The sequence below is a fragment of the Hippocampus zosterae genome, chromosome 18 (assembly GCF_025434085.1).
Source record: "Hippocampus zosterae strain Florida chromosome 18, ASM2543408v3, whole genome shotgun sequence".
NCBI lineage: Eukaryota > Metazoa > Chordata > Actinopteri > Syngnathiformes > Syngnathidae > Hippocampus > Hippocampus zosterae.
Window position 1 is genome coordinate 15,112,016 of NC_067468.1, and position 12,096 is coordinate 15,124,111.

Genomic DNA, 12,096 nt, shown 5'->3' on the forward strand with positions numbered 1-12,096 from the left:
TAAAAACGTAACTCATTTTCTCTTATACGCGCCCTGGTGAATAAAGCTCTTAAAAAAAAAACGTTCTGCTTGTTTGACCTCAGAAGATATCAGGTTAATGATCCTAAAGAAACTGCTTTAATAAAAATAATCTTATTTTACTCCTGACTATGGATCCACTTTCCAGCTACTTCTCACACTGAAGTGAACAACTGAAAAATCGTCCCAAATATTTTTTTTAAAATTCAAAGGTGTGATCTGTCAGTCTGATTGGAATGAAGACAATATGTAACGTTTTAATTAATTGGTTTTAAAGTGTTTTTTTAATTAAAAATATATATTTAAAAAAATAAATGATAATTATTTGATCTAGGTTGTGACACCCTGATGTCACTCACAATTGAGATTGAGCAGAAGACACAGGTATGTCTCATGGAAAATAAAATAAAATTAAATACATAGGATAAAATAAAAGACAATCCTACCATTTTATTGAATCAGGTCAGCACTGCAAGAAAATAAAAATAAAATTAAATTTTATTTTCAAGTCTGAGGTAAAGTCATGTCATCTTCTCTCAACCCAGAAGGTGGCCGGCAAAAATTCGTGTCCATTTTACGTGTCACAAACAATTCTTTCGTGTCGTCTTTCTTTCTTTCCCTTGCAGATTGTCAGTGCCGACGACGGCAGCGATGGTGTTAGACGAAGATGTAAGCTAGGTGGCCGCACCACCACATGAATCGAAAGCGACCGAGGCTTCGCAGCCACACACACACACACGCGCGCGCGCGGGTACCGTGCCGACTGCCGAGCGCCCGGGCATCTTCAGCACGCGCAGCCGAGCGGAGGGAGCCCTCACCCGGCCACGAGAAGCGCACGCTCCGCCCGGACTCTTCCACAAACCGCCTCCCCCTTGACTCGCGTCCACCACACGCACGGAGTGAAAAGTCGTCATCTCTTCGGAGGTTTGCTTCTTTTTTTTTCCTGACGGGCTCGCCAAGGTTTTTTTTTTCTAAACTCTTCTTTTATCGATGTATTATTTATTTTTATGATTGTTTGAGGCTGACAGTCAAACCAGGGCGGACGAACTGCGTCTTGACGGGGGGAGAGCTCGGACTTCTTTGGCTGTGGGGGCGCGAGAGAAAACACACCACGCACCAAAACATTGTCCTTTCTGTCACTTCTCTTCTTTTTTGGGGGGGGGGGGAGGAGGTGGTGGTGGTGGGGGGCTCCAGCGACTTTAAACCAGGAACCCGCTTGTGAGCTTTCTTCCCCCCGCTGAGGATGAGAGGAAATTAGACGTGTTGATCGAGGCTTTGAGCTTGTTTTACTGGGATTTATTTTGGCTGTGGCGAGCAAAGACCCGGAGCGGAGCCGGAGCTGCGCGTAAAGAAAAAAAAAAGAAAGAAAAAAAAAAGCGAAAGAGGTCTTTCCTCCGCTCTCCTCATCTACGTCGCCACCCGGCTACAGTTCTGTCTGCGTGTCTGCGTCTTCCCTCCCTCTGTCCATCTATTTTTCTCCATTTGTTTCCATGTTGTAGGTCCGTGCGATTTAGCTAAAATGCATCATCAACAGCGGATGGCAGCTTTGGGCACGGACAAGGAACTGAGCGACTTGCTGGATTTTAGCGCGGTAAGAATATTTCATTTGTTTTATTCGTGGAAACAAATGAGTGTGATGATAGGTGGAGGCTGCAAGTAAATAAGCACGTCCTGTTTGGCTTTCACACTTTATATGTTTAATTGATGAGTTGCACGGCGCATAACCTGCATAGCTCTCTCTTTTAAAAAAAAAAAAATATCAAGTGGACAAAGTGTGTATTTCTTGAGAGTAAGTTAAAAAAGAAAAGTGAGAGCATATTTGTGATTTTTTGTTTGTATGTGTAGATATTTTTGATGCTGCATTGGTAATTTTGTTGTCTTATAGATGCGAAACAGCGATTTGAAAATGTTCCCATCATCCATGGTAGTATATCTCATTTTAAGTCCTTCTCCCCCCCCTTTATGTGCAGCCCTTTGCCCATGACAAAAGAAAAGTTCTTCAAATTTCAATACGATGCGTGTGCCATGCTTGCAGAATAGTTTAAAAAAAAATATTTCCGCGTGAACATGTCCCGTTCGTGCAGCCTTCATTGTTACACGCGCAAAATACTAATCCCGTTTTAAATGTAGCAGCACGACCCCCCCTCCACTCTCCCCAATTCCCTTGGAATAAAAGACTGTGGTGTGAACTTGAGGGACAGGAAATAGTGTTCCATGCTCTCGGCCATGTTTCTGTGCCTCTACCTCCCTCTGGGAGCAAGTTTGGTCACAAGAGGAGGAGGAGGGGGGGGGGATGAGGATGATGAGGAGGAGGGAAATAGATACAGCCCTCAATGAGGAAGAATAGACGGGCTCCCATTAATCCTGGTATGAAAGCGAGATATGTCAGATTAGAAAGTGCAACGAAGGGCAGCGGTGCCGCTTGCCAGGAAATCCGAAGAACAAAAGACGACAAAAAAAAAAATATATTGCATCTTAGTACTTAATGATCAGAGAAATCTAAATGCCATATGTCAATAACATACACGTTTTCATAGCTTGCCTTATTACATCGATTAAACAGGTAGACATTCATATAACGTATGAATATGAAATATGAATGCCTAAAAAAAAAACTATTATGGCGGAGTGATGCCAATCCTTGTTTCGTTTCAAAGCCGTCAAATGTGACACACGCCGTTCTCGGTGTTCAATAACAACCAATCTAAGTGGGGGGGGGCTGTTAACCAAATGCAGTTTTTTTTGGGGGGGGGGGTACTGTGGGACTGATATTGTGAAGTGAGCATTTGCTCAAAGTGTCAGATAAATTCGTGACAGTGAGGCATCTAAACTTTTATTATTATTATTATTATTATTGCTATTTTTATTGTGATTTTCTCCGGAACAACCACATACATACACAGGCACAGTTGATTGAATCTTACATTTGTGCTTTAAAATGCTTTCGAGTTATTTTTGGACATATATACAGTATATATACGGTACATATATGAAAAATGAACTGTGGAATAATACCACGCACACACACACACACATAATTTAAGGAGATAAAGTGAAAAGTTACGTTACCATTCACACATCACAAAAAATATAAAGATATCACTAAACAAAAATCTGACCAAATGGCCAGCCCGCCAGTGTGTCTCCTTAACATGAAAGCAGGCGGAAGATGAATCGATGCGATTGTAAGGTCCGCGAGAGCCCACCAGTGTGACCGAGTACTCAAAGATCTTCTTTTAGCCAATGACAGAGCTGCGACTAACTAAAAAACTATGAAGGCTCGCCTGTTCATCCCGCCCCCCTCTTGCAGCCGTTCGACACCAGCGTGACCTCCGTCGCGACACGTTTCAGGCCCCAAACAGGAGGCACGCTGACATCAACGCTCATTGTTATCAAAGCCCGTGTAGGTCCATTTCAGATTAGAACTTTCGATTTCGTGCTGCCACAGCTACGACTGCTAACGATAAAAAAAAAAAAAAAAATTGTATGTGAAAATTTGACGGCGTGATGCTCCACAAAGATGTCAAATAGAAAAATCTGTATGATGTTGAAGCAGCATCGTCAATTTCAGTTTCGGGATGCATGTCACCGGCACTTGATTGATTGATTGATGGATTTTTATTTTTATTTTTAAAACAGATATGTGAGTTTCATTCCTAAACACACTGTTTGGCGAGATGATTGGCTATTCAGAAATAAAACCCACCAAAGCAAAACTGATACCCAACTGTCAAAAAGACACGATTCAAGTTCCATTTTTAGAACAGCCACGTAGGGTACTCATCAGTTCCAGTTGTACGCATGTATGTACCCCATTGGAATTCCGTTCTTGATGTGGGGGGGTGGGGGGGGTGATTCTCGAAAAGCAGATGTCACTTTTACATTTGAGGCGAGAGGTGATATACTTCTCGCGGCACTATTTTGCAGCCAAATGTCTCCCCGGTGTATTGGAATGAAGCTTTTCATATGTAGCTGCACTGCAGTCATTTTTTTTTTTTTTTTTTTTTTTTTGGTGCCGCTGTCTGTGCTCTCGTAGCTAATGTGTGCTCTATTTGTCTTCTAGATGTTTTCCCCTCCTGTTAGCAGTGGAAAGAATGGACCGACTTCCCTGGGGAGTGGACATTTCTCCGGCTCAAGTACGTCAGCTTTCTTCTATTTTTTTTTTTCTATGAGCTGTATGTTCTTCTCTCAATTTGAAATCCTCCCATACACCTGCTCAGTGCTGTTCTGCTATACTGCTCAGTGGGTAACCACGCACATTTTTTGGGGGGGGGGGGTGTTGTGTTGTATTTGCTCAGTATTGTACTTTGATCTTTTTTAAATATCTAAGTTATACTTCATATGTCACTTATGATTATGATGCATAACCAAAAAATATTTCATCATATATTGGCTATTAAAAACATACTAGTGAAGGAAATATTCGTATGGGTCAGTGGCGGAATAGAGCAGCAACATTTTGGGGGGGTCGTATGCACAATCTGATGAGATCAAATGCAAGATCTGAGATATTCATGCAACAATATATTGATCGTTTACGTTACGCTTGTGGTGACGGGCCGCGTTATACCGAAGGATTTCTAAAAAAAAATAAAATAAGAAGAAGAATACCGTAATGTTAGAAAAATGTGATATCCTCACTTAATGAGCTGGAGTTTCAGTTTTTGAGTTCACGGTCGCCGAACTATTCATTTTATTGGTATGGTAGTTTACTCTCATATACTGAACTGCCTCAAAATGAGTATTTTCAATAGTTTTTGTAAGTACTGAGTTGGATATCTTGTGTAGGTTCTTCGCAGTCCATCCAAACAAATGAAAAAAATAACAGGCGATGGATAATTAGTATATTACATCATAATAAGATAAGATATCCTTTATTTGTCCCACAATGGGGAAATTTACATATATATATGTGTATATATATATATTATATATATATTATATATTATATAATATATAATATAATAATATATATAATATATAATATATTATATATTATATAATATATAATATATATATATTATATATATGACATATATAATGTCAATATTGTCATGATCAAAACAAGACATGTGTTTAGTCTTTTTTTTTTTTTTTTTTACAATTTAGAGGAGGACTTTTGTTTTCAGCTACTTACGTTCATTCCTGACACAGACTTCCTGTTTTTCCGATTGGGTGATGTCACTCTTTCCTGCCTGTGAACGTACTGCAGGGGGTTTCACTGTGGTTCTTGTACAGTGTGAAGCTCGTGGTGTCAAACAGTAGTGAAACGTGGCCGCTTTGAAAGTTGACCCGGACTGTCGATTGCGAGGGGAAACCGTCTTTCGATTTTGCAGTCATGCCGTAACTCGCCGAGTTTGTTCTGAAACGTTGTGAGTGTGATTGACATTAATGAGATAATACCAGCAGAGTGTGTAATTTATTCACTTAATCCTATTTGGCTTTTTTTTTCTTCTTCCCAAAGTGAGTGACTGAGTGAGTTCTTTACTTCCTTAATGTCTTCCATTCATACCTTTTGTCACCGTGCCGTAGGTCATTGAGGTACGCTGGCGCGGTCATCCGGTGATTCACACTGAGCCACTTGCTTATTCATGCACTCACTCTGCTTGTGGCTGCCAATAAACATAGTCTATAACCTCTGTATCATTGAGGATGTACAGTAGCTAACGCGTTAGCAACTGAGCGCTACGGCTTCCATGTTGAGCTTGCGCTTCACGGTTCAGATGCTGAGGATTAAAAGTGCAGACAGGACCGGTTCTTGTACGCTGCCGACGACACCTCCCGAACGGCTACATGCTAGCTCGCAGATAGCCGAGATAGGCTCAAGCTAACGCTTACCGCTGAAATGGATGTCGCTGACTTGTATCGCTGTCGATACTGTTGTGATGGATGAAAATTGGAAAGGAACTGAAGAAATACTTTTTTTGTCACGGGAAATAATTACCTACACTTGCATCGAGAGTATATTACCAACAGTGTGTCAGTTCTTCAAGCGTGGGAACTCCACTCAGCCTTTGTGCATCGATGTGCCTTAGCGGTTAAGGCGAGTCAACATCCGCGTGTGCGTTCCCGGAGGCAGTTCTTGAGCGAATAGTACAGTGTTTTCATTGATGAAACACAGAATATTTGTGTGGGGGGGGGGGGGACATTTGGAACACAGTCGGCCGGTGCAGTAATGCTAGAAAGCTAAAGTTGGGTTGAATGTTAGCGGAAGCCATTGGAAGGCCGGGGGGCATCCAATGACCACCCGCAGCACTTGACACCACATTTACATACATGTGGCATGTTGGCATGGTAGTCAACTAGCAAGCATGATTGGAATAGGATGTCAGGGGCTTCAGGAGAATTTAGGGGCAATTGGAGATGCTTTTTTGGGGGGTGGGGGGGGTGTCGGTCAGCAGAATCTTCATTCATCTTCTGAACCGCTCAATCCTCACTAGGGTCGCGGGGGGTGCTGGAGCCTATCCCAGCTGTCTCCGGGCAGTAGGCGGGGGACACCCTGAATCGGTTGCCAGCCAATCGCAGGGCACACAGAGACGAACAACCATCCGCGCTCACACTCACACCTAGGGACAATTTGGAGTGTTCGATCAGCCTGCCATGCATGTTTTTGGAATGTGGGAGGAGAAAACCCACGCAGGCCCGGGGAGAACATGCAAACTCCACACAGGGAGGCCGGAGCTGGAATCGAACCCGGTACCTCTGCACTGTGAAGCCGACGCGCTAACCACTGGACTACCGGGCAGAATGTAGCAGTACAAATGGAATCGGGAACTATGGAGGTACTGGAAAGTGCTCATGTTGGTGAGCCATTCCGTTATTATCCAAAAAGCAGCACTCTGCAGATGTCCGGTTTGTTTGTGTGCCATGGTACGGTTTGCCCACGTGCCGCGCATGCAAATGTGAAACGGGACAAGAGATGTTATGAGTTTGGTGGAGGGGATGGAGGTGGGTGGGGTGGGGCAGGGGGCAGTACCCTGTTTTAGTTGCATTTTCATTCATTCATTCATTCATCTTCCTAACCGCTTGATCATCACTAGGGTCGCGGGGGGTGCTGGAGCCTATCCCAGCTGTCTCCGGGCAGTAGGCGGGGGACACCCTGAATCGGTTGCCAGCCAATCACAGGGCACACAGAAACGAACAACCATTCACACTCACACTCACACCTAGGGACAATTTAGAGCGTTCAATCAGCCTGCCATGCATATTTTCGGAATGTGGGAGGAAACCGGAGCACCCGGAGAAAACCCACGCAGGCCCGGGGAGAACATGCAAACTCCACACAGGGAGGCCGGAGCTGGAATCGAACCCGGTACCTCTGCACTGTGAAGCCGACGTGCTAACCACTGGCCTACCGGGCCGCCCCGTTGCATTTTCAGTTGGTTGCTAAGCTTTGCTTTGCTGCTTCCGTGTATATCTTCACTTTGGAATTATTTTCACGCACGTAAAAAAAAAAAAAAAAAGCAAACACAGAACTGTCACACAAACTTGAAACTACACAAACAAAATCACAATTTTTCCCACCCACATGTACAAGATTCATCACGCGCACACACATTCTGCTCACCCCTGCTGTGGCTTTCTACAGGCCTCGGCATTTTGATGAGCCCGGCGCTGTTTGTGAATGCAGCTAATTAGAACTCTATAGACCCGCGCAGCCATGAGAGCAGCACTTTCCCAAAAGGAAGGGATGAGGCCAGCCGATCGGACATGCTGACGCTGAACCCGGTCCTCACATTTTACGTCTCGTTTTGCAAAATTCTGCTAGAAAAGATGTATTTTTTTTGCCCTGCCTATTTATGTTCGCGCAATGCCATATCCGATTTGCATTTCATGAGCTCTTTCTGTCACGTAAGTCGATATAAAACAAAATACGTGCGAGGGAACATGTCCAACAAATTGACACGATCAGATATGTTACATGTGGATTCTTAACACTTGCACAAATCAAAAAAAAAAAAAAAATTGGGGGGGGGGGGGCCGGGGGGGGGGGGGTTTCTGACAGCTTAGGAGATGCTAAATCCGCCTATTTTGGGAGCTCCATTCACCTTGATCCACAAAAGCATCGAAACATCAACGGTGCAAGAGTCCCGCATGACATGCTCAGCCCACGGTCATCAGCAAACAGGAAGTGGATTAACCGTTTTAATTATTGGGAGATTTTGCCGCGTTGTTGTTTATTTTCGGATCATCCCTGGAAAGATAAAGCACGCATCAAAACTCTGTGTATGTGTGTGTTTCTAATCTCCTCCTGGATGAAGCCGTTCAGAGAGCGGCTCCGCCGTGCTTGTCACCAGCGCCACTCGTCTATTTCAGGTCTTGGCTGCTTTTGGTATAACCCCCCCTAGCCCCCTACACTGTTCGTACCCCTCAGATGTGCTGGTTGTTCCCCTGTAAACAATATTAGAAGGGGACTGAGGTGTGCGCCAATGAGAGCGTTGAGGAGATTTGCTCCAATTTTTGCACACGTATGCAAGTACTGCATGTGTCCGCGGTCTTCGTGTTTTTGTACCAAAAACGGGTGCAAGACTGAGCAGGAAATAAATTCAATTAAAGTGAAAGTAGGCGGCCCAGTAGTCCAGTGGTTAGCACGTCGGCTTCACAGTGCAGAGGTACCGGATTCGATTCCAGCTCCGGCCTCCCTGTGTGGAGTTTGCATGTTCTCCCCGGGCCTGCGTGGGTTTTCTCCGGGTGCTCCGGTTTCCTCCCACATTCCAAAAACATGCGTGGCAGGCTGATTGGACGCTCTAAATTGTCCCTAGGTGTGAGTGTGAGTGCGAATGGTTGTGAAATTTCTGTGTGCCCTGCGATTGGCTGGCAACCGATTCAGGGTGTCCCCCGCCTACTGCCCGGAGACAGCTGGGATAGGCTCCAGCACCCCCGCAACCCTAGTGAGGATCAAGCGGCTCGGAAGATGAATGAATGAATGAATAAACTGGAAGTGGAATGAGGAATATGACAATCTTGTGGTCATTGTGACTGGCTGTCAGCGAGGGGGGGGGGGCTTGTAGTTGTTATTTCAATTGATGTGCAGGAGAGTAAAACTGAGCAGATACAATTTCTAGTTTTTGGTGGAAGACGCACCACAGGAAGAACTGAGCCGAACTGCAGAGGTTTGGAAAAAAATCAATGAATTGGATTGCAACCAAAGCAAAACACAGAAGCCGGAATCAAGGGGGGTCAGGGCTTTGCGTGGCCGATTCGGTTCTTCCCCACACGTGTGTTTTTTTTTCCTCAGCGTACTTTTTTCCCACAATCCCAATGCATGCTAGGCTAACAAAAATACTCTCGATTGCCCTTTGGTGTAAACGCGAATATGAATGGATGATGAAGCAGCCTTGGCGGTGGAAGTTCCACTGCTGGAACAGATTCATTCTGTTTTATCTTTTGGGGTGGGGGGGGGGCAAAATTAATTTTTAAATGATCCCCTGCAGCAGTATTTGCTTCTTCACACATCTGCGGAGAAATTTGGGCTTGGATTTTTGTTCCCTCTAATTGCTATAGCTTATTCAGTCACAGCTTACAGTTGAAAGGGGTTTGCTTTTAATAATATCTCCTCTCACGTTTGATTTGATACACCTGTAACCGAAACAGATAATGCGCCTCAACGTGGCGAACAACGCCCCCGCCGCCACCCTCGTGTCTCTATTCAGTCAAATCAGCCTCCGTTCCGCCCGTCACTCAAACTCATCGTGGATGATGGCTTTCAAAATAGAGGTGGCGAGCAGAAACCGCTTGCTGAATGCCTCACCCTCCCACCTTCTCTCACGCTCTCTCGCTCTCTCTCCCCCCCTCCGAGGCTGCTCAATCGTCTTGTTTCCTTGGCAAAAACTCCCAGCAATGCTCTTAATTGAGGTACGGATTAAGAATTAATCGGCGTTTTTAGCTATAATGGCAAATATTATGAGCTCCATTTCCCTTTCAAAGGCTAATAATGACTCCGCTAATAACGGCAGCGATTTCAGTGTTCGCGTCTGTTAGAACTTGGCAGGGCTTTTTATTTATTTCTTTATCTTTTTTTTTTTTTTTTCTGACAAAGCTCAGGAGATTGACGAAGCTATTGCTTCGGCAAGCCGACTTACGACCGAGGCGGCACTCCATATGTTTTCCCTAAAGGCACAGCTAAGACTAGCTTCAGTTATAGCGTTCGAGATCACTTTTTTTTTCTTTTTCACGTTGGTCTGTAAGCTCAGACCCGCTGGTCACTTTTGACGTGTCTGATCCGAGATGTGTCAACTGTCTGCGCTTGAGTGTTTTGTTGCCTTCCGATACGCTTTGTAATAAGATGACTAAATGGATCCTGTCTGAAAAACTGTCAGTGTTTAATTGCTGGTCGTCTTCAGGTTTTATTTTTTAATTTTTTCCTTGAGTCACGAGTGCCTATTTTTGAGGCATCTGTTGGACACCTGCGGCAGGTAATGTGTCGGATTCAGACGCAAGCCCGCCATTAACCGTGGAGAGTGATTAGAGGTGCAAGACAGGCAGAGAAATTGAGTGCATAGATGTCCGTACAATTTAGGGTGAATCTATTTCATGATGTGTGACGTACTTCACATTTCGTTTCTTCACTTTCTTGGACGCCAGTCCAGTGTGCTAATAGTTTGCGCGACAAGGTCCCGTAGCATGTTGCCAAACGGACCACTAGGCTGAATTTTATCAGAGGATGTAGGGTACGCCAACTCGAAGCGTCATAAAAAGTCTGCGCCGGAAAATCTTTTTGGATGGAAAAAAATATGAGCGCGTCGAATCAAATCGAATTGTTCCACTTAGAAATCTATCAAGCGAGATACTGAATGATTTTTAATTGCAGCGATGAACAGTACTGACTCCTCATTACCCGATTTATATTTTTTCCTTGAACCCGTTTCTCTTATTTTGTCTACCAAACTGAACACTTGGCCTTCCAAAGTTGCCAGTTTCTGCGGGCAATTTTTTTTTCCCCTTTTCTAAATTTAGAAAGCACAATTTGGGGGCAAATTTTCTGTGCAAAACATCCTGTGATCATGTGATGTTTTTTTGTTTATTCGTTTTTACTTCACGCTTCCTTCGAGCCATTTACATCAACTGCTTCTTCCTGCCCTTATTATTCTGCACTTCCTTCTTGATCTTACAACAGTCCCAGTCATTGATCTCAGAGTTGGTTGTGTTTGCCAGTACGAGGTGTACGTCTAGTTTGAAATCTGTAATTTGAAAAAAAAAAAACACATTTTATCCACAAAGTAAATCTTCTTATTTAAGTGCTGGTGTCGCCGAGAATCTTTTGAGTGAGTATGTTAAATGTACTCCTGTAATGTACGCTGACTTGCCAGAGACGCAGTGAACCTTCACACGACAGAGACTAGCAGATGAAACCATCTGGTTCAGAGGGAGAGGTGGGATGCTGCAGGAAAGCTGCACAATGGTTTGTCCCAGCTTTTGTTTCAGTCTCGGGCTTTGGCGGTGCTGGCACACCAGAGTGGCACTGCCAATTCCGCGCATGTGTGTGTGTGTGGCAAAAAGTGTGAGGGGGTTGCTTGGAAAATCTCTCTCTCTCTCACACACACACACACACACACACTGGCACACATGCATGCACACGCTTACTGATATACATGCACACTCACAAAGATTGTAAATTGTCTGGAACACCCCTAGTGCCATCTGGTCCTGTGATGGGCCAGACAGTGTGTGTGTGTGTGTGTGTGTGTGTGTGTGTGTGTGTGTGTGTGTGAGAGAGAGAGAGCGAGAGAGAAGAAAATGGGGAAAACAAGAGTACATGCATATCTGTACACATTTTGTGACTGTGTGTGTTCTTCTGTGGACAAGTGTGAGAGAGAAGCAAACAACCAATGTCACACACCATTTATTCCATAATCTTTGCCTTTCGTGTGCAAGTGTTGACTTTGTTTTCCAGCCCTGATGTTGGCCTGGTTTTTAAAACGAGGTGAAAGCAAGAAAGTTTTGTATTTCTGTTGTTGTAAGAGAGGTTAGTGGTCACATTTTAACTGTGTGTCTGTATGCGCTTTGGCATGTTTGTGATAAGTTCATAATGTCCTGAAGAGACCCAATGTTTCCTTCCTCATAGCTTCGGAACATCTG

General features: G+C 44.2%; 1 protein-coding gene across 10 annotated transcripts in view; it reads left to right on the forward strand.

The window, feature by feature from the left end:
* Positions 1 to 627: 627 nt before the first annotated feature.
* LOC127591168 (transcription factor 4-like) overlaps positions 628 to 12,096 on the forward strand; it is a 116,904-nt gene continuing 105,435 nt past the window's right edge. For 4 of the 10 annotated variants that reach the window (XM_052051014.1, XM_052051009.1, XM_052051015.1 and 1 more), the window contains exons 1-3: positions 949 to 1,609; positions 1,904 to 1,942; positions 4,082 to 4,154. In XM_052051014.1, the coding sequence (XP_051906974.1) occupies positions 1,538 to 1,609; positions 1,904 to 1,942; positions 4,082 to 4,154 (184 nt within the window). In that variant the 5' untranslated portion in view covers positions 949 to 1,537. The other 6 variants (XM_052051016.1, XM_052051012.1, XM_052051018.1 and 3 more) reach the window with 4 other exon arrangements.